We start from the raw sequence: 25041 nt of genomic DNA, 5'->3' as shown, positions 1-25041 counted from the left end.
TTGACCAGACACTGTCTTGGAAGGGAAGCGCTGGTGTGCGGGAGGTGAGCAGTGTGTGGCGTGCGCAGGCGCCGCTGCTGTGCGCCGGCCGGCTCGTGTCCGGACTGTCAACGGGCGTGGCGACGGTGGCGCTCGCCATCTACAGCGAGGAGATCTCCGAGGTGCGGGTGCGCGGGCGCCTGGGCTGCCTGCTGGACTTCATGATCGCCACGGGCTTCCTCGTCTTCTACGTGCTGCAGAGCTGCCTGGGGCTGGGCCTGGCCACGGCGATCTGCGCCGCGACGCCCGTCGTCTTCTTCTGCAGCTTCGTGTGGATGCCCGAGTCGCCCGTCCACCTGCTGCGCCGTGGGCAGGACGCCCGCGCCGCCGAGGCTCTGGGGTTCCTGCGGGGAGCCGGCCACGACGTGGCGCCCGAGCTGTGTGCCATGAGGGACTACCTCGACGACAAGTTCTCCGTCGAGGGCCCCGACGCGCGGCGCGTCCAGGACTGCCTCTTCCGCCGCGGCGTCGGAGGAGGAGGAGGCTCCAACACGGCCGCCGCCGCGCGCATCTCCATCGGCCTCGCCGTGGTCGCCCAGCTGACGGGGATCCAGCCCGTCAACTACAACACCGTCGACATCTTCCGCCGCGGGCGGTCCTCCGTGGACGCCGACACCGCGGACATGATCTACTCGAGCGGGCAGTGCCTGGCGGCGCTGGCGGCGCTCCTGCTGGTCGACTCCCTGGGGCGGCGCGTCGTGCTGCTGACCTCCGCTGCCGGCATGCTGCTGTCGGCGCTGCTGCTGTGCGCGCACTCCTCGCTCGAGGACAGCGACGGCTACATCGCGCGCTTCGGCTGGGTGCCCTGCTTCGCCGTCAGCACCTTCACGGCGTCCAACGGCTTCGGCCTGGGCCCCGTGCCGTGGTTCGTGATGGCCGAGCTGTCGCCCGCCGAGGCCAAGGGCTGGATCAGCTCGACCTGCGTGTGCGTGAGCTGGGCCTTCCAGTTCGCCACGGCCAAGATGTACAGCGTGATGACCGCCGGCCTGGGCGACGCCCTCACCTTCGCCGTGTTCGCGGCGACCTCCCTGCTCGCCGTGGTGTTCGTGGCGCTGTGCGTGCCCGAGACCCGGGGCAAGACCCGCGCGCAGATCCAGCGCGAGCTGCAGGCCAGGGCGCGGGGCGGCTGCAGCTGGTGGAGACCGCCTGGTCCGCAGCGCGTCGTCGAGGCCAGCGCGTAGCCGCATCTTCTTGGCTCCTCGTGCAATCGCCTTGCGGCGTTTCCGAACCGCCCTATTCGACACAGCAGTCCGTTATTGCGACGTTTCGGCAGTCGTCGCAGCTGCCATCACCAGCAAGACGTGCCTACCTGATGATGGCAGCTGTAAAATACTGCCGAAACGTCGCAAGACAAATTACACCTGACATGGCCCACACCCAGGAGCCGAGAAATCGCAGACGATGGCCGTAAAAACCTGCGATCTTTATTCATCGAATAAATACTGTTAAGATGTTGCTTTGATCACACGCCATTGCTCGTTACACTGTACGTCATGAGAACACCTCAATAACTGACAAAAAAAAAGAATAAGCAAACACACGAAAACTAGCCGAAATCAGGCGATGTCAAAAATTTTAAAGCACAGACAGCACAGAAAATACAGAAATTAAGTATGTCAAAAAATAGCATCTTTAATTAATATTCACCATTGCAAGGACCATTCAAAGTACGTATGAAATATTTTATTATATTTTTTCGAGTTTCAATGAATTGTTCTTATTATATTTTTTTGACCAGAGAATATGAGCTGCGCAATGTTACAACATGTACTTATTATGTTGACCGTCATTTACAAATCGTAAATCAATGTTGGAGCTATGCATATGTGGAAATAGCAGGTCAATATCAGCACAAAACTTTACACCAAATGTCAAGGTTTGTAATTTTTTTCCCTTTTATATGTGCAGTAAGTTACCAAACTAAGTAAATTTCGTTTAATAAAGTTCATATTGTAATACAAAAGAAACCATATACATTGATAAAACCCATTACATCATTTCTTGTTTCCTGAAAACTATATATTAAAAATAGTGCTGTAAATGTTGTTCATGCCTTGTTAATTTAATTTTGCGCAGTCGTGGGCAGAGATGGTTTTCATCAGCTGATTCTAAGCATTAAAAATACTTGAAAGTAATGTAAGTGTTTACCTATGAGTATGGGCATGCAGATTTCGCGAAAAGATTTAGGGACTAGATGAAAGTTAAAACACTGTAGCTGTTCACAAAACTGAATTGGAACTAATAGTTTAGCTGCATGACGCCCAGCAATGCGGAGAAATGGTAAACGACTAACGAAACTATTTACAGATGGCACTGCTGAACACGACGGCCGCCACAGTGGCGCACTCACGATCGATGGCGCCAAATTCAAATATCCAAACCACCACACATTCTATTACTACGCCCAAACATACCGCCCACCAAAACTAACATTTTTTATGTTTCACTACACTGGTTCTTAGTTGACTGGCAACCGACACATATTATCACTGGCCGCTTCACCACTCGAAGCTGCTGTTTGATGGTAGCTACTCTTGACACACCATCCTGACCAGGATGTAGGGTTGTAACGCGGCCGAGTTGCCACTGCAGGGGTGGAAGGTGGTCTTCTTTGATGAGGACAAGGTCACCAACCTGCAGGTCACCTTCCCTTTTTGCCCACTTGCAACGTGGTTGTAGAGTGTGCAAATATTCCTTGTGCCACCGCTGCCAGAAGTGCTGTGATGCACTCTGTACCAGCTGCCATCTGTCTAATCTGTTGGTCTGAATTTCCGTGAGGTCTGCAGCTGGAGGAGATGTCAGAGAAGTGCCAACAAGGAAGTGTGCTGGCGTAAGGGCCTCCATGTCATTTGGGTCTGATTAAATGGCACAGAGTGGCTGTGAATTGAGGACAGCTTCAGTTTGAGTGAACAAAGTCGACAGCTCTTCAAAGGTGAGTATCTGCTGGCCAACGACTCTCTTGAGATGGTACTTCGCAGACTTGATGCTTGTCTCCCACAGACATCCAAAATGTGGCGCAGATGGAGGATTGAGGTTCCACTGAATCCCACGAGTAGCCAGAGTATCTGCCACACAATGCCAGTTAGAGGTGTTCTTCAGGTACCTTTCAAGGTCATTGAAGTAGCGACGTGCCCCTATGAAGTTTGTTCAACAATCTGAAAAAAACAGCATTACAGAGTCCACGCCCATTTAAGTAGGCAGTGGTACTCAATGATGAAACAAATTCCAAGTGTACTGCCTTAGTTGCTAAGCATATGAATAATCACAGGTAGGCCTTGGATGAACGACTGTTCGACCATTCGAAAGCCTGACTTAGAAAGGGCCCCCATAGTCAACACCCACATTCAGAAATGGTCTTGTTTGTTGCACTCGACTTGGTGGAAGATTTCCCATGGATGGCTGCACATTGGTGGCTCTGAATCTGTAACATTTTACACAGGCGTGTATCCTAGTCTTGACAGCTCCTCTACCTGCCACTATCCAGTACTCACACCGAATTGCAGCATGTGTGGCACTGGGGCCAGCATGAAGGTGTAAGATATGATAGTAGTCAATAATCATTTCTGTTACAAAACTCCTTTTGGGAAGCAGGACTTGATGTTTCATTCCATAGGCTATATGTGAATTCTGCAGGCGTCCACCTACACGGATGATCCCATCAGCATCAATGAATGGCTGTAGTCTTTTAATTCCAGAAGAACATTCGCGAGCTGCAGCCAAACAATCAAACTCTAATTTGAAATTCTCTTGCTTAAGCTGCTTCAAGCACACCTTCTTGGCAGCGTCAATTTCTGCTACAGTGAGAGGACCTGTATGTCACAACTCCCTTGAAACCTTAAAATTTAATGCAAATCTCAACACATACGCAAGTACTCTTTGCAGTCATGATCAGGACGAAAACCTACAAAGGATGTTAAGAATGTTCGGTATACACTGACCAACCAATGAGACTAGCGTGATTGCCTTCAACTCCTCTTTACCTTCCTCTGAACTGGTATATCCTTGACTGGGTCATAAATCCACCTCTGCTGTCAACCAACCTGGCCCAGTCCACCAAAGTGGGTGTGTTAGAAGCTCCTTGGGTGAGAGTCATCTTGATGCACAGTCTGCAGCATTTTCAGCAGAGGAAACATGTCTCCAGTGGACTGGAACCTTGCTCTCCTGAATACGAGAAACTCTGTTCGCCACAAATGTTTTCAGCCGATGTGGTGGAATCTTAATCCAAGCAAGCACTACGGTCGAGTCACACCATGCATAAATGCAACTTATATGGATTCGCTCGGACAGTGTTGTGATCAGTGATTCAATCAATTTGATAAGCAAGAGTGCAGCCCGCAATTCAAGTCGCGGAAGTGTGACAGTCTTCAGTGGTGCAACACGTGACTTGGCGAGAAGCAAATGTGATTTTGTTTCACCTTGGCTAGTAGTCCGCAAATACACAACAGCTGCGTAACCCTCATTGGATGCATCACCAAAACCATGGAGCTGGTATTCAGACTGTGGTGCAGAAACAAGACGAGGTATGGACACCATGCTTAGGACATCCAACTGGCCAATGAAAACATGCCAATTGGCAACTAAGTCTAGTGGTGGGGTTTCGTTCCAAGAAACTCCCAGCAACCAAAGCCTTTGGAGAAAGATTTTGACTCGAATGATAACTGGAGTAATCCACCCTAGCGGATCATATAACCTAGCAATTTCTGAAAGGATGGTTCTCTTGGTGACTGTTGCACTAGCATGCTGAACATGGTATGAGAAAACGTCTGCCTTCCAATCCCATTGAAGACCAAGTACCTTAATAACTTCATTGCTACCATGAAAACTAAGTGGACTCTCCCTGTGATCTTCTGGAACTGCATCCAAAACGGCCTTACTATTACTGGACCATTTTCTTAGTTCGAAACCACCTTGTTTCAGGAGATTTATTAATTCTTGCTGTAACGCGAGAGCTTCCGTGACTGATGCTGCACCAGTCACAATATCATCTACGAACACGTCATCCATCACAACCCTTGCTGCCATCGGATACCGAGGACCCTCTTCCATTACAAGTTGCTGTAAGGCTCTCATCGCCATAAATGGAGCAGCTGAGACTCCGTAAGTGACAGTGTCCAGTTGGAATTCACGTATTGGTTGGTCAGGGTTCTCCCTCCACAGAATTACTTGGTATTGTGCATCGTCTGGATGCATGAGAACCTGACGATACATTTTGCAGATGTCTGTAGTTAATACCACACAGTGATGATGGAAGTGAGTGATTATATCCACAATGTAATTTAGAGGCTTGGGTCCAGTCATCAAAACATCATTGAGTGACTTCCCTGAAGTGGAGCGAGTTGAGGCATCAAACACCACTCGTAACTTTGTTGTTGAGCTGGATTCCTTGCACACATAGTGATGAGGGATATAGTAACGACGTTACTGACCAGTTGCATTATCTAGACAATGCATGTGCCCCAGTTGCTCATATTCACGGAGGAACTTGCAATATTCGGTATAGGCTTCCGGTTGGTGATGTAGTCTGGATTCCAACTGACGTAACCTCTTAACTGAATGACTACGTGTATCTCCTAAATCTGGGTCTCTCTCCTTAAATGGTAGTCTCAGTACAAATCTTCCTTCTGGGTTTCGTGAGTGAGTTTCAACAAAATGATTCTCACATTTTATGTCTTCTAGGCTGGAATGCTGGACAGATGGTAACTCCTCGGTCTCCCAGAACTTGCGGATGGTATCTGTTAGGGCTGTATCCGATGACGCTTACATTGAGACAACACCATTACTGGAAGTATCTGCAACCTGAGTCACCTTACCCATAATAACCCAACCAAATATACTGTGCAACGCTATGGGAACTCCCTTCGAAGGCTGGTACCGCCCACCATCTAACACATCTGGATATACATCAGCACCAAGAAGGATATCAATTGCTCTTGGAGTATCAAAAGATGGGTCTGCTAGTTCCAGATGTCGATACATGTCTGTCACATGGTGGGGAAGGGGAATGGTGGGTAAATTGGCAGCTATGTTCTTCAACACTAAAGCATCAGTAACAATGTCAGTTCCTACACCCTTTCATGATGTTAGAAAACAAGTAACTGCACCACTGTTAGCAACAACAGAGTGAGCCAGACCCACAACAGGAACCTTAGCCCTTTGACACTTTATCCCCAACCTATGAACACATTCTTCGGTGATAAATGAGCTCTGCGATCCTGAATCGAGTAGCGCTTGAACATTTTGCAGCATTCCCCTTGCATCCTGGACTCGTACCATAGCAGTACCTAGAACGATAGTGGTTGAAACTGCAGTTGAAGAAGTTAGTGATACCACTGCCGCAGCATCCTCCTTGTGACTTGCTTGTGGCATAGTAATTTCTTGGGTGGATTCACCTGCTGGTAGTTTCACTTCTTGATTGGGAACCGCAGTGTGAAGGAGAGAATGGTGTCTCCTGCCGCAGTGATAACAGTTTCTTCTTGACCTGCAATCCTTCACTCTGTGACCTTGTAAGCAGTTAAAACACAGCATCTTCCTACGTACAAACTCTATCCTGTCATCGCTTGACTGACCCGTAAAAACAGGGCACTTGTGAAGTCCATGCATGTCTCCACAGGCTATACAGGTCTCAGCTTCTGCTGTCACTAGAAATGAGGATTTAAAATTTGGGTTTTGAGGCAGTGATCTCTTTGGAAAAGGGCGTGCGGCAGGCACTACAGCTGGAGTGTGATTTGACATCATCAAGGCCTTAGACTGCAGCTCCACGAACTCTAACAATTGATTAAATGTGGGCATTTGAACATTTTTGTGAGCTATTTCAAACTGATTTCTTGTATCTGGATCAAGCTTGCGTAACATTAGATTTAGCAACACAAAGCTCCATTCAGTAACAGGCAATTTGAGAACTTTCAAGGCACCCAGATTCTCCTTTAGAGTATCTACCATATTTCTCAGTTTGTCAGTCGCGACAATTGACAGACGAGGAAGTTGCACAATCTTGTCCCAATGCATGTTTGCAATTGCCCGGACATTGTGATACCTATCTACCAAAGTTTGCCATGCCAGAATATAATTTTCCTTAGACAGTGTGAGTGTCTTTATTAGATTAAATGGCTCACCTGATAGTGATGTAAGGAGGTATTGGTGTTTCTCCACATCTGACAGGCCCTCATTATTATGCACCAAGGATGTGAAAAAGTCATAAAATGTGAGCCAGTCAGTCAAGAGACCCTTGAATTCTAGCAACTGCAGCTTCGGAAACTTAACGTTCGAAGATGTCTTGGCAATTAGATTGCGTTGTTTGTTCTGGTCTGTTTCGTTTACAGTGAGCTTGTTAAATACTTCCTGTATCCTATAGTAGGCTTCATCAAATTCCCCAAGTTCCCTTTCGCTGGCTTCAGATTTCACTAACGACTCGGTCTTTGTAGCTTGAATAGCAAGTTGCATGTGATTTTCTTCAAAGTCTGTCTTCAACTGGTGTAAATCGGTACACGTGGCCTTGAAAAGTCCCGCGCGACTCGGGTTGCGCTCGACTTCATCGGCGAGCGTCAGAAGTCTTGTAATGCGGCACTTAACGAGGCGCAAACACGTTTTGGCTTGATGTGACATTTTAAGTAACGGTCTTGCAGACGTTCGGACGCACCGGCAATACACGAACCAATGCAAGATAGGTAACCGAGGCCTAACCTAAAACCACACGTGTTGCCTATAATCGCTTGCACGCGATCAATATTACGTAAAGTACATTTATGAGCACAAATAAAACAGTGTTTGCGTATACACTAATATTTTCTTGCTAGCACAACACTATAATCCCGGATAAAGTCACGCACGCTATTCGTAACGGTACTGCACGTGTCTATTTTCGAACAAAGAAGACCGAAATCTGATTGGTCTTTACGTTGTTTATGCGATCCACCGAATAAACTGACTCAAACATACAGAGGACCAAAAAATGTTCACAAAACTGAATTGAAACTAATAGTTTAGCTGCATGACGCCCAGCAACGCGGAGAAACGGTAAACGACTAACGAAACTATTTACAGATGGCACTGCTGAACACGACGGCCGCCACAGTGGCGCACTCACGATTGATGGCGCCAAATTCAAATATCCAAACCACCACATATTCTAGCACTACGCCCATACAGTAGCATTGTCTGTGTTTCGTGATTGGGTGAGTTCCTCCCAGGTACATATCTATTGTAACAACACCAATCACAGTGATTCAGTGCGGAAGTAAACGCGTCCTGAGTGGCTCGGTCAAATAAGGCAACGACTTCTCTCGCAGACGGCCGCCAATCACAACGATGAAACCACAGGTGTGGCTTTACTTTGTTGCAGTCTAATAATTGTTCAGATCTTTTCGCGAAAAATACCTGCCCCTTCCTATGAGAATTGATGGAGATCACACTATTCAATACAAAGGCATTTACCTTACTCACTAAGTTTTGTTTTCTCACTCTACACTCTTCCTCTGGTACACTCTGGTTCACTCTCCACTGCATTCTGCATTCGTCCGTATTCACGGCACATTGGGCTCCATGTTAAACATTTATCTTGCTGACTAATAAATGTAAGATACAAGAATAAATATAAGTGTTTATTATAATGCCACATATATTTAAAAAATTCTTTATTGGCAATGTTCTGAGTAAAACAATTTTTTTTACTAAAAGATATTAGATATTTTTTTAATCTTAGGGTAAAAAAATTCTCGCTACTGTTCCTGAATAGACCGTTTCGCCATAAAAATATATATACATCTCCGACCAAATGCCAGGAGTGGTCAAAAGTAAACAGCAGAAAAATCAAAATTAAGGCTGCGTGAATAGCAGTGGGATATGAAATGTAATTCCAAATCAACAAATTATTTAAATTCATGAAATTTATAGCCAGGTGCTAACGTGCGAACAAATACATGAACATGGAAATGTATAAGGCACACGCATAATCAAAAATAAATTACAGCTAAAATATGACAAAGTTTAAAAATTATTTTTTTTACTAAGACAAAATGCAAAATTATCACTTGGGTGATCACTCTTTTAAAAAATGAAAGTGGCCCCCATTATTGAAGCAAATAACTTGTAAAATGATTTTTAAAAAAACCAATGCTTCTTAAAAATTAGTAGAATTTTAGCCCTAATGCACGAACTCGACATAAAGAGCATTGTCTATAGATATAATTTTCTGTCATCAGGCAACTAAAATGAACACTTAGACACTATAAAAACCCAATAAATATTACCGCCTACGGCCTACGGGTGTTTCTTTGAGCGTGGAGTTTAAAGTTTTTAATGCTTTTCGTAGTTTTTGTTAAACTTAGACCCTTAGCGCGAACTGGAGATAATATGTAGGATTATTTTTTCGTCGATTAGAATAAAAATACGCAACTTTTGAGCTCTAGACGTAAAATCAACTTTTTCGTCTCATCGTACGGCTCTCTCAGAACATTCCACTATCGCGTCTGCTGCTTCCACAAGACACGGAAACGTAAAAAATGGCAACCAATAATATTGCCTTTCAAGGTTATGAAGCATTAATTTAATTTAAAAAAATAGTAATACACTTCGAAACCATAGCACGAGCAGAATTGACATCAATAATAAAAATAAACGACAAAGTAATAATATAGCAATAGATATTATAATACTTACTTGAACCATTTTTAAAGTATTTAGAACATAGACAAACGTGTTATATGTTTCGAAACAATAGCACGAGCAGAATCGACATAAATAATAAAAATAAACGACAAAATAATAATATAACACTAGATATTCTAATACTTGAAACATTTTAAAAGTATTTAGAACATAAACAAACGTATAGCAGCCAAGTACTGGACTTGTATAGGTCGCACGTATAACGGAAGAGCCCAGGATCAGGGGATAGTCACTAAATAGAGCCTACGATGGCTTATTGAAGACTGTGGAAAAGACTTGTGCCAACGTGAGAAAGCTATTTTAAACTAAATAACTTTATAATTTTATGTTGAATAATTTGACTTTGATGAAGGAATCTGATTTTATTTTCGAAATTTAATTTAGTTTACTTGTTTAAAATCATTCATGATAAATACATTATTTCTTTGATATTTTGAATGTAGGTGTTGGTGTCACTATTCGTTTAAAAATTTAAAACTGTTATAGTTTGAATTTGAAACGAATGCAATTTGGTATTACTTTCAGTTATTTAAAAATTTGAGATGGAAAAAGTTAAGAAGAAAACTTTTGGAAGAAGATGTTGGGTGCCACACTGCGAAAATATTAAGCCTAGAAACGATGTGAAAATTTTTAGTTTCCCTAATGATCCTGAAAGGTTTGTTAGATTATGTGTATTTGCTGGACTTCAGAATAAGTTATTAATTTGATGTGTAATGACAAATTCATGTACTTTGACATCGGCGGCGGCGTAGTTGTCACCCCTCCTACCCATTCCCCCTCCTTCCCCCTTTAGATACGTCACGATTCCTTCTCCTGCCAATTGGTAATTGATCCCCCACCCTTCTGGTTTACTGCGCTTGCGCGGTTCCCCTTCTGGGGCGCTGCTTTCGAGGATTTTAGGTGCTAGGTCTCGTGGCCTTTTCAGCTGTAGCCACCGACAGTGTCGGGTCACTTTGCATTCGAGCAGCATGTAGTTCCTTTTGTAACTCTTTAAGTCAGTTAGGGGTACGGTGCTGGCGAGCTCTCGACATGGTAAGCTTCTTCGCGGAACTTGGGTTTGTGTGCTTGGGCACCTACAGGTTGTGGCCCTGTTCTTAACGTCAGGTGATCGTTATGTAGCTTATTGATATTTCTTCTAAATTATTTGTTTCGGCTTGCCACTTGGAAATTACGTTTGGCATTCTGCAGTAGGGTAACCATGTCGAGTAGTCTCGTGGTACGTACGGTTTTGTGGTTAATTAATTTTTCAATTCTTTTCTCTTTTTTTTTGTAGTAACTGTATCATGCTGTGCCAGTACTATATTAGTCTGGTCTACGTTAACAAGTTAGGCCGTTTGTGGCATAATGTGCTGTATCTATTTGACTCTTTCTCTTTTTGACATTCACTGCTAGCTAGTTTTGGTTTGCGAGAGTCCGATTGCGGGACTTTATACTGTAAACTATAATAGTTTAATGTTATGCTTATAAATTTGTGCAAGTTATGGTTGTTAGTTACAGGGATCAGTATTATACAGTATTATCAGTATTATATCAGAATTATTCAACTATGTATTTTGTGAAAGAAACTATTTTGTACCTGTTTATAATGTACCTATTTGCAGTTGAAAGGATAGTAAAGATGACGTCAAGATAAAATTTAACTTTGCTTATACCTACAATAACACACCTCTAGTAGCCATTCCTAATCCAGCTTAGGACATTGTCATTTGTTTTCAGGTACATATTTTGTGAGGGTACTTTTTTATAGTTTATCCATGCGTGGGTTGGAGGTTATTTGCTGATCTGCAACAAGTACCCTTCAGATGGATAGATGATAACCTAAGATATTCTCCGAAAGATTCGAATATTAAAAATTGAGGGCGGTATTAAAAATATTTACATTAATCTGGAATAAAAATAACACCCTATAGCCTATACAACATGGAGCCCTAGATCCTGCGGTATTGGGACAAACAAAATTACCTTCTTAAACAATAACATTGAATTCAATTTTTGTACATACATTTAATAAATAAAAAACCGCTCGAAAACTATTTTAAAACCATAATTTAACATTATGCATTAATAAAATACGCATTTAAAAAACATTTTTGCATGGTTTATTTCATGCTGGTTGTTGGTATTATTACATTACATAGTGGCGGTTAGCCGAGAGAAAAATAAGGAAAGAGGTACTTACAAACTGGGAGTGAAATCTCTCTCTACTTCTATACTCCTTGCCCAGGATAGCCGAGCTAATTCGTGCAGTTGTAGAACGTGAGCGCCCCTGGCGGAGGGACGCTGAGTCACGCCGCGCCAACAGCGCCAGTAACTCACGCCGTCGCCGCCGCAGCGCCACTTGACCGCTGACACCGTCATGGCCGACACGCCGAGTCGCCCGTGACTCACACGTCGCGCACGTGCTCGCCGAGTGGCGTCGCGCCGCTATTCTGGGATCCCTGCAGGCCTGCCAACACTCCCGGCCTCTTGTTCCCGCGCAGTTACTGAGTTACTGTCCTTCCAGCCATCCCCGCAATGTCGCTCGCGCGGGTAGCGTTTCTCTCAAAGGTTAATTGGTTGTCTGTAAAGTCGGTTTACGGACGATAGTTTAACGTGACGTCATAACAAAACATTGATGAAATAATTGCATACTTTTATGAATAAAATTGAATCATTTTCATTGAATTATCACTATTTCGTATGAATACAAGGAAGGAGTGAAATAAAATCTACAATTTAATTGACAAATTTACTTTTATTTGCACTCATTAATTCAAATATGTTTATTACTTTAACGAAGAGATTATTTTAACTATAACTTTTATACATATTTTTTATTTAACTTCTTCCAATATGTATTATTCTGTTAAGGATAGGACGATGATAGGAAAAGTAGGAAACGAATGGGAGTGTTTCAAGTTTAATGTGCCTCGAAAAAGTCAAATCGATGGTTGTTCCAATCGAGTGGAAGAGAGATAGATGCGGCGCAAGCGTACAATGAGCGTAACGGGACACAGCGTAACGGGACACTATTTCGTGCATGCAGCTGGCGTTCATCGATTTATTAGACGTTGTCGAGTCAAAAATTTGTCAAAATTACATTGAAGCTTTCGTGTAAATGTAATTTTTGGTCATGTGTTACAACTGCGCACCAATTTTTGAAAAGTTTGACTTTGAAATACTATAGGAACTTTATTTTTTAAGAAATTTTTTGTAAACTATTCTTGAGAAAGGTCTTTTATGGTATGCATATTAAAATTCAAGTTTAAAACATATGTTGGTTTGTAAAAGCTAAAATTCTTCCACTGGACCCAGTTACACACTTGCCCCTACTTCACAGGGTAAGTGCGGATGTTATCAATAACTCTTACTGATTTCAAACGACGGCGTTCATGGTGCAAGTGCAGATAGCTCATTTCTTCACTATCATTTTGATTTTTGAAATTTCAAAATCCATAGAAAACTCTCCCACATACGTGCATTTTTCAACTGGTGAGTGATAGTTCCTAGAAATGGGGATTAAACACACTATGAAGTAAAAACAAAGTAAACTTCTTTAATGTGCCATTTAAGGCTTTTTTACAAACAACTAGTACAAAAATAATACTTCCTATTAGGCTCAAAGGCTTATAAAAGACAAAAATGTAAGTTTTTTTTCTACAAAAATAATATTTCTATGAGCCTCAAAACCTTAGGAAAGTCAATGAAAGTTTTGAAAGTCTTGGACAAATTTATGAGACTAGTTAAAGAATAATATTGCTATTAGTCAAATAAGAATTCAAGAAGACAAGGTTACTTAAATTAAGACCAACACTAATATTATGGAATATAAGTCAAACGAATATACAAGAATAATTATTAATAAAATTGTAGAACATTATAACCTGAAAAATCAATTTAAAATTTGACTACTCCACATCTCTACTTCTTGGGAGGTGGAAGTACATATAAACTTTTCACCACAAAGCTTATGTCTTCTTTTGGAGGTATGTGATGAGCACTTTTTCGCGTAATTGAATAAAGGCCCATCTTCAAACTTAATATCTTTACCAGCAAAATGCTTAATGTGAGCTTTTCTTGCAAACTTGACAATAGCCCAACCTCAACGGTCAGTTCATCAACTGATTTTGAAGATATCAGAAGGCTCCTCTTCAGTAAACATACTTTTCATGAACTCGTCAGAATCATCTCACTCATCAGAGTCTAGAATTGAGAAACAATGATCACTATCATCTTTGTTCAGACTCTGATGAATTTTCAATGGTCCTCCTTTTTTTTTTTTTTTTTTCATGTTTCTGGAATTTTTGACTTCATCTTGCTCATCATTTTAATTTTTCTCCTTTCTTCTTTTGCACCCTCGATTTCTTTTTTGTTCTGTTTTTCTTCAAGAAGTCTTTTGTAGACTTCATCTGATGTTATCACTTGCACCCCACACACTACCAATTTCTTCCTTTTTTTTTTCTCTGGGAACTTGTGTATTTGAATTGCCTCCAGAACCATCATCTGAAAAGACTTTCCAGAAGTTGCTACACCTTCAGTTGTTTGGTGGTGGAAAGTAGATGGCACATCATAAGATAAGGGTGGCTATTTACTCTTCACTTCGAGGCTGCATCATGTAACTGTGCAGATCTTAGTCTATGTTGAAAGGCTTGGATATTAGAGTACAAGTAAGAAAAGGGATTACCATTTGTATGGCTGCAAAATCATAATTTTCAGAGGCCTGGTTCTGGATGATTGGATCACTTTCTATTTCCAACCCATGTTCTGGGCATCCAGTTGATGTATTACGTACATCTTGAATGGTTTCTTTCTGAATGAAGATTTTGCCAATGTGTGAGACTTCCGGTATCAAATCTAGTTTCTGGGATCAGTTCCCCATCTAAACGATAGATTTTCGCTTTTCTGAATCCAGATTTAATCACACTTGGTTCTACATTATTCCACACCACACTTATCATTTTAGAAAATTCCTTCTTCGGAAACATTTTCCCAATGTGTTTTTTTTTTTTTTGCCAATCCACTAAACTCGCCAATGATGTGTAACATCCAAATCGATAACGAGCAAGTACATGTATTGTTCTCATGTCGCAAATACAATTATACATAATACGAAACTCGGGCACTTCACATAACTTTACAATATGTAATGTAATGGCTCCGATAAAAGCGAAAAAGACTTAAAAAATTCAAAACCCTGGCAGTGGTCTTGATTTTCTACAAGGAATTTTATTAAAATATATCACATATTAATTCTAATAATTATACATTACAATAAATTATAAATATTCCCTTTCCATCCACCACAGATGGCAGCAAAACGTGGTTACACAACTCACGAAATACACCTACTAAATACCGATTGCCGAGAGCTAAGATGTTACACATAAAAAAGAAAGATGGTATTCATTTCAAACTAGAGATAAGGGAAATACAGACCGGGACATAAGGTCCAATTTTAAGCGAGAGGGTGAAGCTAAAAGGGGAGGGGGATTTTAGTGTACTAAACGTACCAGTATGGCGGCTGTTTGTTTACAAATGTATCAGCTGTACTTGTATTGGAGGTTAAATGTCAACTAATTGCATTTGTATTATGAAGATTCACTTTGCTCTATAAACTTTTAACCAGTAATATTTTGATCTAATTTTCTTCCGAACAGATTGACTATAGTCGTTAATAAAAGCAAGCTAGAGCAGCTGATGTAAATATAAACACACATCCACCATATTGGTGTGTGAAAATCAGTTATCATGACCATATATATATATATATATATATATATATATAATCTTTTGAGTTCTTGTCCAGGTAGTAACCGTGTAAAATGACAACTTTCGATTTTTTTTCCTTGAGTTTTGAATCATGTCAGCGTTTTTAACTAAGTACATTTCTGCTGGAGTCACGGAGGTACATTCAAGTGTGATCTCATAACAAAAGGTGGGAAGGGGGGGGGGGGGGCAAAAAAATTGTCGGGTCTAGGAGAACACGTTTTTCAACAACAAAAAAAAAAAAAAAAAAAAAAAATGAAAGCCGGAGGCGAAGCAGCGGGAGTTGCGCGCGAAAACATAAACTCGGGGTCGCCGCAGGGGAGCGGACATTCCCAGGGCCACACACGTGTGTGTGAGGGAGGGAGGGTTGGAGGGAGGGAGGAGGCTGCAGGCCCCGACATGTCTCAGAACTTTCCAGAACACACTTCCACCCCTCCCTCACCCCTCTCCCCCCTCCAGGCCACCCGGGCCGGGTGGAGGGGGCGGGGTAGGGTGGCAGTAAAGAAAGAGAGGGGTTGGGAGGGGGAACAGCCTGTTCGCCCGCACGCGCCACAATTAATCGCCCGACGCCCGGGGCGACTGCAGCGGGAGTAACGTGAACCAGAGGCCCTGGACATGGTCCGTATAAGAAGCCACATTCAGCGATGCCATGAGCCCACGAAGAATTACATTTCCTTGTTGGTAGAGACCGGAAAAATTCGCGGGTTCAATGACCAGCAGGATGAACTCCACAGTTCTACGTACACTCGGTCAAATGTCACCCACTCATTGGTCTCTGTCTTGTGAGACGTCCCAACGTAGCAGCCTGTGATTCGATAAAGACTTAGGTTGGGTGTTTCTCACTGGCCCAGAGACATCCAGGTGAGTTGTGAGCCAATAGCAGGGGCAGCACTGAGATATAACTATTTGTATTTTAGCCTATCGCTAAATGAATTTTCGAATTTTTCCGGTCTCTACTTGTTGGGGCAGAAGTAGAACCTCTTTGTCTGCTGTTCTCCTTCGATTTTTTTTTTGATGTGATAACGTCTTATAAATCGATGAACACCGGTTGCACGCACGAAAAAGTATGACTCATTGTCACGTTCCTTCCTGAGCCGAGCGTGCAAGAACCGGCCAACCACCGTGCGAGAAAATCTTCTATAATATCAAACAGGTTAAGGCGGGCATTTAACTAATTGTTCGTGATTATTATTGAACAAATTATTTTAATTAAATTTGCAAAAAAACTGTAAATAATATTTGAAAATTAATAAAAGTATGCAATTTTTCATCAATGTTTTCTTATGACGTTATCACGTATAATTATCGTCCGTAAACCGACTTGACAGACAATCCCCCTTTTTAACAAACAACTTGGTAACCCATCATTCACAAAGATGATTGCAATAATTTATATTTCCAATATAATTATCTTTGAAAGATTTGTGCAATGGGAATGCTTGACTTGATGTAAGCTTTTGGACATACGCCATTGCTAAGGACATGTATGTCTGTAGAAGAAAACTACAAAAAAAAAACCAAAAGACAAAAACACAAATTAAGCAAAAAATCGCTGTTGTCAACAGGATACAAACACCACATAATATTCCATAACAAAAGCAATTTTTTGCTTAATTTGTGTTTTTGTCTTTTGGATTTTTTGTAGTTTTCTTCTACTGACATACATGTGCTTAGCAATGGCGTGTGTCCAAAAGCTTACATCAAGTTCCCCAATATAAGTTACAGTAATGGAATCTAGACGTGGAGTGGAAGAGAGCTTGAAAGCATTGCAGTAAAGTGTCTCGCGCTTCGACCATGCTGATTGGCCAGTGTTTCACCTATTACGTTGTTTGATTACCCCCCTCCCCCCCCCCCTTATAACGGCACGAGCGCCCGAAATAAACGGACGCGTCAGCCGCTGGAAGCGCCATCTCGCATGCAGACAGCGCCTTGTGCGGGCGCCGCCGGGGGCTGTCCGAAGACCTGACCTCCCGAATTCAAGGTCACCCCTTCCCTGCCGGGCCAATTGCCGCCCATCTGCGCGTGACGTCACTGCCCGGGCGGCCGCGGAGGGACCGATCTAATTAGCGGCGCGCAACCGAACTGTTGTGGCAACCAACTGTCCGCTCACCGCCGCAGTAATAATCTCTATCGATGTAGACCCCATCAACATTTACGAGCTATACTTCTTTAGGGGCGTTGTTTTCGGAGTGAAACTGAAGCTTTCCGCCGCTCGCGCACATGCGCGAACTGAAGTTAGTTATTCTTCTTTAGGCGCGAATGGCGCGATTCATCCGTTCATTTTGCTTTCGTTAACATTACATATGTTCTAAATTTGTTTTAAATTTCTATCTATACTCATATCATAACATGAAATAATTGTTACTTAAAAATACGCTACAATGCTGAGTAACCTGAATAATTCTCTGTTCATAGTTCTTCGTGGTGGTTTACCCGCTGTGGATAGAGCAATAATCATGGAATCTCAAGAATGCATGAGTGTACGTTTAGTTGAATTTGTAAGAAGTTTAAACATTTTTACCTCTGCTCACACAACAGCTCGTTCTAGCCTTTACCACCACACACTTCCAATACACAGGGCCGGATTTAGAGGTCTGGAGGCCTCGGGGCAACAGAGGAGCGGAGGGCACCTGGCCCCAAATTATTTTACAATTAAAATGAACAATTTTTTTCAGTCGAGTTTTCCAATAAATAATTTATTGTGAAATCAAGTAGATTCTCTTAGTATTTAAAAAACATACATAAATATAATCGGAGACAAGAATTATATGAAATTATATTTTAGTGTTAATGAACGGAACCTTCCGTTTCTGAGGGCCCTCCGTTTGTGGAGGCCCCGGGGCTTTCGCCCCGGTTGCCCTCCCCTAAATCCGGCCCTGCCAACACACTTTAAATTATGGTTTATTTGTGAATACAAAATTAAATTATTGGTACCACTTATTTTTCTTTTTTAATGTGCCAAGGAACTAACAACTGTTTGCATGGGAGTCAGTGAGAGTTAGTTCAATCTACCCGCAGCAGTGCTTCAAAAATTTTAATGACCAAAACAAATTTTTCCGTTTTCCTGTTTTCTCAGCAAAAGAGGAGAAGCGCGAAACTAGGGACTTCTAAAATTGATAAAATTCAAAATTTAGTGCCAATAATGTGTTTTCAAAAAAAAAAGTAAAAAAAAAACTGCGTTGGGAATATAACTGGGCGTCAACTATGAAATCTGAAAAACACTGACCTTCTGCAATATGCTGAATTGAAAATATGCATTTAAACTAATTTGTAACACACATATTAAGAAATTATCTCTCCGCTATGTCTCATAGGACGTGACGTAACTAAAGTTATACGAGTGTTCTCAAATTTTGGATTAAAATTCAAAAAATTGATAGAATATTCGACATTTACAATTGAATTATTTTTTGAATTATTCGTCCCTGAAAGATAAAATGGGACTCATTCCCAATTCACATTAATTTAAAAACTGTATTAAACCAACAATATCTTACAGAATTTTCGATTGTTTTTTTTCTAAATAAAACTTACATTATTTTTAAATGTAATAAATATTATATTATTAATGTTACGAAACGTGAACATGGCCGCGGCGCGCGCAGGTTCGGAGCTGGCTGGCGGCCCTGCACGGCCACTGACGTCACGTGGCCACCGCAACCTGAGACGTGCCGCGCGCGCCTGGTGGATTACAAGGGTCGTCGCTTCCCCCCTCCTTCCCCCCGCTCCCTGCGCGACGCCGTTAATCCGAAACCTGACACCTGGCAGCTGTGGAGTTCCGCGCGCCGCCGCGCGAGCTGCCGACGTTTTTCTCGAAAATTCTGACGTCGGGTCGGCGCGGAATGACGCGACTGGCCCCAGCCGCGCTCGCGACTTCTAGAAGTGGCGCCTGAGCCTATATAAGCCCAGGACACCGACCTCCGAGGAGTTTTCCGGGCGATAGTGCCGTGGGTGCGGTGGAGTTCCGGGGCGAGAGAGTCTGCGCGATAGTGACGCGGGTGCGGCGGAGTCACGAGCGAAGTTCCGAGCAAAGCATCGAGCGGATCCTCGGCGAAGGGAAGTGCGACAGCGACGACGGAATCCTGCGACGGAGGACCACGAGGGGTGCTGCGGCGAGTGTTGCGCCAGAGGTGCGGCCCAGCATGGTGTGCGGTGTGTGAAAACCGAGTGACTGGGGAAGATACATTTTTAAGTGTAATTGATTATTAGGAATTTTTAGAAGATTATTTGTTAGTGATGCAAATATTGGCATTCAATAAAACTGTAGTGGTAGAATCTTTAATTGGGCTATCCATTTACGAACCCAGTAGTTTACCCACGACGATTATTTAATTTGTAATAAATCGTAACATTATGGTTTGTATTTTTCACGAATTTTATTTTGACTCCTGTGAAATGTGAAACACATAGTTTCACTGTGTGTTTAAATCTCATTATAAAAATATTTTATGTTCGTAAAAAAAGATAAACGAATCGAAATTCGATTGGAAATAAAAAAAATCAGGATTTCAGAAGCTTAGTCGTAACGTGTTAGAAGCGAACACAGTCATCGTTGTTTTCAACTGTTTTATTTTCCATTATGAATTTTTAATGTGAACACGTGCTTGTTTTTTTTACTATTTATTCAGTAGTTTAACTTAAATCTTAACATGATACAAAATACATTCAGGATGGTGTTTAAGAGCTAAACTTTTCAAAGAAATTATGAGAGGTTCTTAAGATAGAATGAGTTCGCAAATGATATGTTCTCGTAGGGCGCTTAGATATAGAGTCGGAAAATTAATAAAAAATACAAAGAAGGGCAAGAGGACCGCTAGGCCTAGATATTGATTGTCCAAAGAAGATAAAACTCAAACTAAAAATAATTATATGGTCACAATTTTTAATGGAGTTTCACGGGAGCCAAATAGCCCGGTACAAGTTCCCTTGCAGTTCGGTCGTAAATCCTGAAGTTCCTGAGCATTATCCCGCTCTTACTGACGGGTGTAGACCAGCACGCGCGGACGACAGAGAGATGCTCTTGCTTGGTATTCACTCGCGCCGAGCACAGAACCGGCCGCTGCGCCGCGACTCTGTCGCGCACGCTCACAAAAAGCCAATTAATTCCGGCGCCGTGATATTAGAGCCAATACCTCACCCGACACAGCGTCGCCCAACCCGGTTTAGTATTCATGAGGCCCGCTGCCGATATTGGGAAGAGCTTGTGTAGCGCCTGCACACCGCCCGGATAGGCAATCCCGCGCGACTGGTCGGCACAGCGGCCTGCATAACAACCAGGCGCTCGCATTTCGCTCGCGATCATTTTTACGAGTCGGCACTTGAGATTGTCTTCAGCGTTAAATGCATCGCATACCAAACCACCGAATTTTGTTTATTTTGTTTGCGAGCATGCATGTATTTTTTTTCTAATATGTAGGTCTCCGGTAATAATATACGTTATAAATAAGGAGGAGTTAATAAGATTTGAGTAACCGCTGTAGACTGAGGAGCTAAAGGAAAAAAAAAACTATTGTATTAATCGATCCTCAATAAATTATTTTATTTAATTCATTTACAAAAATTGTAACTTAAAAATTTATAATTCAACATTAATTTTGAAAATATTATACACATGATATTTTATTAACACGCTTATATTAGCTTCACTTGTAACTAAATAATAATAAAATCTTGTAAGTCGATTTTGACATAACTATATTTGTAGAATCGATTTGAAACTTTGCAAGTAGGCTATATGTAATACTGATGACAATACAATAATTTCAAGACTTTACAAGAAGAGAGAAGGGGGGAGGGGATCAGGGGCAAAAAAAAAAAACACTACTTTCGTGCTATGGGCAATAACCATGGTTTTTGTATATCCATAAGGCCGGGGCATGGTGGCGAATTTGCCCCGGGGGTGAGCTAACACGCTCCCCCTCCCCTTCCCAAGAATGTCAAAAACCCCAAAATTTCGAAACTTTCATAAATCGATTCCTTTTAGATTTGGGTTGTTTCAGATCCAAGAGGCCGGGACATGGTGTAAAATATATCCGGGGTTACGAATGCCCCCCTCCCTCTCCGAGGGGTTGTCACTTGCCCCCGATTTTTCGAAATTCAGGAAAATTTAAGTCCGTTGATTCTGACGTGCTCCCGAGGTCTTCAGACACCATCTGTTATAGCGCGATGACTGAGTGGATTCTATATGATAACGATTAGAGATGCCATTATAATACAACAATTTAACCGTGAGGCTACACCACAGTACTACTCACCGCCATGATGAAAAATACGACTGACTTCCGGCTGGAAGTCCAGGGCTGCCAACTATTGGCAGAGGATGCTGGAAAATGGTTGCCACTACACAGCAGTGCGGGAAATACAGCTTGAAGTATTCAGAGTCTTCTCAGAAGCACTGATTACGTTGAGGTCTAATCAATGTTACTAACACAAAATTACACACCCTAATATACAGTCTGAACACCATCGTATCACCTAGGATGAGTCTTCGTGGGAAGGGGATGATGGTTGGGGGAGGGGGGGTGGAATAAATAGACTCCTAAATTTTCGGGACTCTGAAAATTTATTTTGTGGTGCATTTCGAGGAATATTACGAAGTGGGATGTCGGTGGATCAACCTCCCCCCCCCCCCTCCTCTATCAGAGGGATGGGTCCTGGCCATTTTCAATTAAATATTCTTTTTCTCAAAAAATATTGTTAATTGTGGCACTCTTTCGGAGAAACATATCACATAATTTATATGATATTGACTGTTAGTATTATCATAGAGTAATATTGTTTTCCATATTATAATGATTAGTCTATGAGTTCCAGCATGCGCTTTGTAATTTATAGTTGTATCTATGCTTCTGATGACACAAATTGATTTTGTGGTGCATTTAAAAGAATTTATAAAAATATTATTAAAATGAATTAATAAGTAAAACATATAGGTATATATTAAACACTTAAAAAACAAGCTTTCTCTGTTGAATGTACTAAAAAGTAAAAAAAAAATCTTTCAATTAAAGTAATTTGTTCAAAAGTGAAAGAATGAACTACACCTCTGTATAACGTAATTGTTTTTAATAAGCTTAAACTAAAAATGAAGTAATAAACAAAACAATTAATTTTAATGAAAAAATCGTGCGGTGCTCTCTTCTAACATTTTCATAGTGACTCTGTCCTAAAGAATAGTCATCAGTGTTAGAACATTTAAGACAACTGATATCAATCACCCCACGTTTTTTTTCTACATGATAAACAGTGCGAAACTGCAATGGCGTATGTCCGAAGAATTGTATTAAATCAAAATTTCCCTTTGCATGAATTATTATTTAAAAAAACATCATGTCCCTTATTTTCATTTATGTGTGTTTCAAAACTTTATAAGAAAAAAGATTTGGTGTTATTTTGATGCGGGTTTTGTTTTTTTAAAAAACATGTAGTAAAAAACATTAACACGTGAAGTGTGTACTCAAAAAATATTCAAAAATATATTCAAAATATTTTTGAGGAGAGAGTTATCCTTTCCCTCCGCCCCTGGATCAACGTGTTCATCGAAAGACGGCCAGAAAAGATGAAGACTTGGTTGTGTTTGTTCGCAAGAAAAGTAACTTTGGTATCTGTGTCGCGTGTGTGTTATGTAGAGTAGTAGAACTGTCGGCGCATGCAAATTACAGGTGATAATGTTCGCAGGCTTTTCACGGGCCATTGTCTGAAGTAGCTTGGCTTTTCTTAGGTTGCAGCCGCGTCCTTGGCGAATAATTCACCAATTATTCGCCCCCAAGGACGCGGCTACAACCCAGACGCCAAGCTACTTCAAAATCGCAGGCGGATGGAGATACGAGCATTCGTGCGTGCGGTGCGGTTGTTTTGTAACCCGACTACCGCCACAGCAAAGCGCGGCTCCAGAGGAAGGGCGCAGGGGGCGATAAGCCCCTTGCGAGCCCAAATTTCACTTCTTATTTCTTTGTAGGGAATATTAATGTTAACTCAAATACTTTCGTTTAATGTGCTAAACTCTTCTTTCAATCAAAATTTGTACGAAAATACTAAATGTCAGTATTTGAGACCATGTATTTTGTGAATATCCCAAGGGCAATGTCATGATTACTAACTGCATCCTCCTGTGTGTGAGAGCCCTGTCCGAGAGATCTTCCTGGAGCCGCCACTGGCCGCAGCGCCACACCTCGTCAACAGCGAGCCACTGGGGGCTTCGCAGCACTCGACCGCCTCGACAGTCCAATCACGGACGACGTGCCCCACCCCCTCCCCACAGGTAACCCCCTCGCCCGACGAAGGACTGTCCGTTGTCGGCGATGCTGCCCGGTTCTGTCTGTGCCTGCTCAGACTGGCGGGTCTCGGCGCGGTTCGTCTGTGCAACGAGCACGGACAACAGATAATTCTCTGCACTATTTTTTTTGTAAACATTGTAATTTTTGGTTATCTTTGAAAGATTTGTGCAATGGGAGTGCATGACTTGATGTACGCTTTTGGACATACGCCATTGCTAAGCACATGTATGTCTGTAGAAGAAAACTACAAAAAATGCAAAAGACAAAAAACACAAATTAAGCAAAAAAATTGCTGTTGTCAACAGGATATAAACACCACATAATATTCCATAACAGGAATATGGTCAACAAACAAAGAAAAACAAAGAAAAACGGACTAACAGAATGTTTAGCTAAAACATTTTTCTGAAACCATTTTTGATAGTACAAACCATTACTGGCAAGCGTTGAAAAAACCTGGGGTAGAAATAAGAAATAAAACTTTCATACCATGTAATCTATAGAATTAATATTTAATTTTGGTTAACTTTTTTAATATTTAAAAATTTTTTTTGGTAAATTTTATATTACAAATCATTACTACAAGAGTTGAAAATAACATGGGTAGAACGACTAAATGTCATTACGTTTTCATAGCTATACTATCAAATCCCTTATAATTTATTGTAAAGCTCCTATTTTTTATCTAAAAACTTTTGCTGAAACAACTTTTAATGAAGCGAACTATTACCGTCAAAAAAGGGCTGAGAATAAAAAAAAATTAAAAATTTCTTAGTATCAAATACGCCAGAATTTGTTAATAAACATCTAAATATGTGACCAACACACGGCTATGGTGATTTTTTTCATATATGATATACGTTTTAACGTGATGTCTAATAAATCGATGAACGCCGGCTGCACACACGAAAGTGTCCCGTTACGCACATTTTACCGTTACGCGGTGTCCCGTTACGCTCATTGTTCCGTTGCGCTGTGTCCCATTACGCTCATTGTTCCGTTACGCTGTGTTCCGTTACGCTGTCGGCGAGTGCAGTAATAATAGGTTATGTTACAATTGACTAAAAAATTATGGTGATTCATATAATTGATGATAGATATTTGATTACAGTTTATTTATAGGAAAACTTGTTCATAATTATATTTAAACTTTATAGCTAAACGCCAGTTTTTAAAATTAATTACAAGTCATCTACACGTGAACTGTTTCGTCGACTGTTTATAAAGTGAAGTGAAAAGTTAATGTGGTTTTCATTGCTTATTACAACAACAATTTCGGTAATAAAGGTTAATTATTCTTGAATTTTAAAAATCTGAT

General features: G+C 41.6%; 1 protein-coding gene across 1 annotated transcript in view; it reads left to right on the top strand.

Moving 5' to 3' along the window:
- LOC134531645 (facilitated trehalose transporter Tret1-2 homolog) overlaps nt 1–11546 on the top strand; it is a 36921-nt gene extending 25375 nt beyond the window's left edge. Inside the window, exon 4 of the mRNA XM_063367414.1 lies at nt 69–11546. Coding sequence (XP_063223484.1) covers nt 69–1220 — 1152 coding nt within the window. The 3' untranslated portion in view covers nt 1221–11546. The remainder of the gene's footprint in view (nt 1–68) is intronic.
- Nucleotides 11547–25041: the final 13495 nt, after the last annotated feature.

The sequence above is a fragment of the Bacillus rossius genome, chromosome 1, assembly GCF_032445375.1.
Source record: "Bacillus rossius redtenbacheri isolate Brsri chromosome 1, Brsri_v3, whole genome shotgun sequence".
NCBI classification, from domain to species: domain Eukaryota; kingdom Metazoa; phylum Arthropoda; class Insecta; order Phasmatodea; family Bacillidae; genus Bacillus; species Bacillus rossius.
The sequence above is the reverse complement of the archived record's forward strand: the minus strand, read 5'-3'. Positions and strand labels throughout refer to the sequence as shown.